At 53.5% G+C, this 2538-nt stretch overlaps 1 protein-coding gene across 1 annotated transcript in view; it reads right to left on the bottom strand.

Annotated features, from left to right (window-relative positions):
* LOC147454391 (UDP-glycosyltransferase 85A7-like) overlaps positions 1-1290 on the bottom strand; it is a 2161-nt gene extending 871 nt beyond the window's left edge. The window contains exons 1-2 of the mRNA XM_086517327.1: positions 485-1290; positions 1-304 (exon numbers count right to left, since the gene is read on the bottom strand). The exon at positions 1-304 is cut by the window's left edge and continues 871 nt beyond it. Coding sequence (XP_086373453.1) covers positions 1-304; positions 485-1127 — 947 coding nt within the window. The 5' untranslated portion in view covers positions 1128-1290. The remainder of the gene's footprint in view (positions 305-484) is intronic.
* Positions 1291-2538: the final 1248 nt, after the last annotated feature.

The raw sequence follows: 2538 nt of genomic DNA, 5'->3' as shown, positions 1-2538 counted from the left end.
CCGACACTAGCGTCATTCACATCTCCTTCTAGAAGAGCGGAGGGGATTAAGGGACCGACAAGTGTGACCGGAAAGGGGAGTTTTTTTTGCATTGCCTGGTAAGCATCCCTCTCAAGCGCTTCAAATGAGTTGATGATGATGCCTTGGCAGTTTTGAAGGATACTAAACTGCTCTCTCAGCATGGCATAAACAGGGTCACTGATGCCATCGACATAAAGTAAGGTGGGGATGTTGGAGGGATGAAGAGGAGGCACACCAGGAAGATAAGACACCAGCTTACAAGTATCTTCTTCTTCAGCAGGATCTGAAAAGTAATGGGAAATTGACAGCATTAACACCTGATCTTGAAAGAATCGATGTAAGCCCACCCCCACAAGGATGAAATTCTACCACTTAATTAGTACTAAAAGCCCATCACTTCAGCCATGTCCTCATTCACCTCACATGACTTTTGCCAGTTCTAGAGCCTAAAAGAGAAGCTTACCTGAAGTATTATGCTTCTTGTAAGGAAAAAAGCCGTTGGCATCCAGCAGAGGGGCATGATAATAGATGGACAAGACTGACGCCGATTGTGTCCAAAAGAAGATGCTTGGTATCCCAAGCTCGGCCGAAATAGAGTGAACCCAGGGGCAGAAGGACCCAAATATCACACAAGAGATGGGTGGGCTCTTCTGCTTCAATCTTTCAAGAATTTGCTTCAAGGGGCCCTTCATGTTTAGCGTTGCGGCGTGGAAGTCCTGGGCCTTCGCGGAGATGTCTGTGTAGTCAAAGTCATCGGGCAAGCCATTGTCTACCCACAAGAATTCAAGCCTTCCTTGAAGCTCATATGTACTCTGGGCATGTCGTCTGTTGCTGGCTATCATGGTGTCATCTGCTGATGGGGGGGAGCGCGCCTTTTGAATACGGTCATGGTGATGCTTGCTGTTGATGAAGAACACTTTGACGCTGTGCTTAGCAATGAGAGTTTTCGCGAACTGCATCATGGGGTTGAGGTGGCCCTGCAGAGGGTATGGCACCATCACCATATGCATCATGAGCTCTTCTTGGATGGGCCCAAAAACTTGCTCCTCCTCTGTGTGTAACATGACATTGTCAAAATGGAGCTCCCACTCCAGCGTTTTACTCATGATTTCTGTCTCCTGCGAGCTGTCTGTCGAACCCCCCTTCCCCCCCCCCGGGGTTGTGTGTGTGTGTGTGTGTGAGTGAGAGAGAGAGAGAGAGAGAGAGAGAGAGACGTTGCAAGGCTCGATGAAAACGATACCCGTCGTTACGTACAGACGAGGAACTAGGCCTACATGACAGAATTTAGGAGAGAGTGACTGTGACGCCCCAGGATCTTGGCGCGTCGGGGAGGGGGGTGTTTTGTCTTCAAGGGCCTGGCTCGGACGGGACCGACTCAGGTCGGGGTGTTTCTTCAAGGGGTCCTGGCGCGGACGGCACCGGCTCAGGAGGGCCCGGCTCGGACGGGACCGGCTCGGATCGAGGTGTTGCTTCAAGGGGTCCTGGCGCGGACGGCACCGGCTCAGGAGGGCCCGGCTCGGAAGAGACCGGCTCGGGTCGAATTGCCTTCACGGGGGGCCCGGCTCGGACGGGGCTGGCTCGGGCGTGGTTGCGTTCCATGGGTTGACGGCCGTTTGCGTTTCGCGGGTCTTGCGTTCCGGGTCCCTAGCCCCACGTAGCCTCAGGCTCCGCCGCACTCACGGAGGGTCATAGCGTGCCTCGGGGAACCTTGCGTGGAGTCCCCACGGTGCGCGAGTGCGTGGAGTGAGGCTAGCGTGTCTAGGTGGGGGGTCCCCTCCCGTGGCCGTTCTCGGGAGGCTCATACCCCTTATATACACCCCCGGTTGAAGAGAGTTCGACGACCTCGTCGAACGTGGGGAAAAGAGTGTTTGGCTTAGCATGAGGCCAAGGGACTAAGGGGTGCATATAAGTGCAAGTGAGCAAAATTGTTCCCAAAATGCAAGTAAGTAGGCATGCTTTGTTTTTGTACTTTTGAGAATGAGTGTGTGTGTATTTTTGGATTTTTGGCAGAAGGCTGAAAAAGTATCCTTTGAACACCCAAGTAGAATTCCCCATACTTGAGCATTCCCCGAATAGGTAACCCGAAGTGCGCGGAGACTTCTTGAAAGCCGGATGTGAAGGAGAGTTCCGTCGCAATGCAACACTTGTGATGTTGGTCCCTGTTTGGACGTCATTTGGAGGGCAAGCTCGGGGCCCTGTGGTCTCTTTGTAGACTTGAATGGGTCTTCAGCTCAGCATGGGCCACAAAAGTGGCCGGGGCGCGACGAACACCGTTGGCTTGGTTCGTCGCGTTTTTGGTTGTTCCTGTTTTTGATATAAAGAGCCCTGTCTGGCTCGCATCTTTCCTTTTTGTCATGTGGAGAGCCCTGTCTGGCTCGCATCTTTCCTTTTTGTCATGGATGTGCCCGGCTCGGATCGGGGCCGGCGCGGGTCACGGGTGACGGCCCCGGGTTTGGACGCGTCACGGGGACGGGAGCGTGGGTTGCTTTTCCTGGAGCTCTTTCCACCAAGATTTTG

This window comes from Adiantum capillus-veneris, chromosome 7 (assembly GCF_014529385.1).
Source record: "Adiantum capillus-veneris isolate H3 chromosome 7, ASM1452938v2, whole genome shotgun sequence".
In the NCBI taxonomy this organism is placed as follows: Eukaryota; Viridiplantae; Streptophyta; class Polypodiopsida; order Polypodiales; family Pteridaceae; genus Adiantum; species Adiantum capillus-veneris.
The sequence above is the reverse complement of the archived record's forward strand: the minus strand, read 5'-3'. Positions and strand labels throughout refer to the sequence as shown.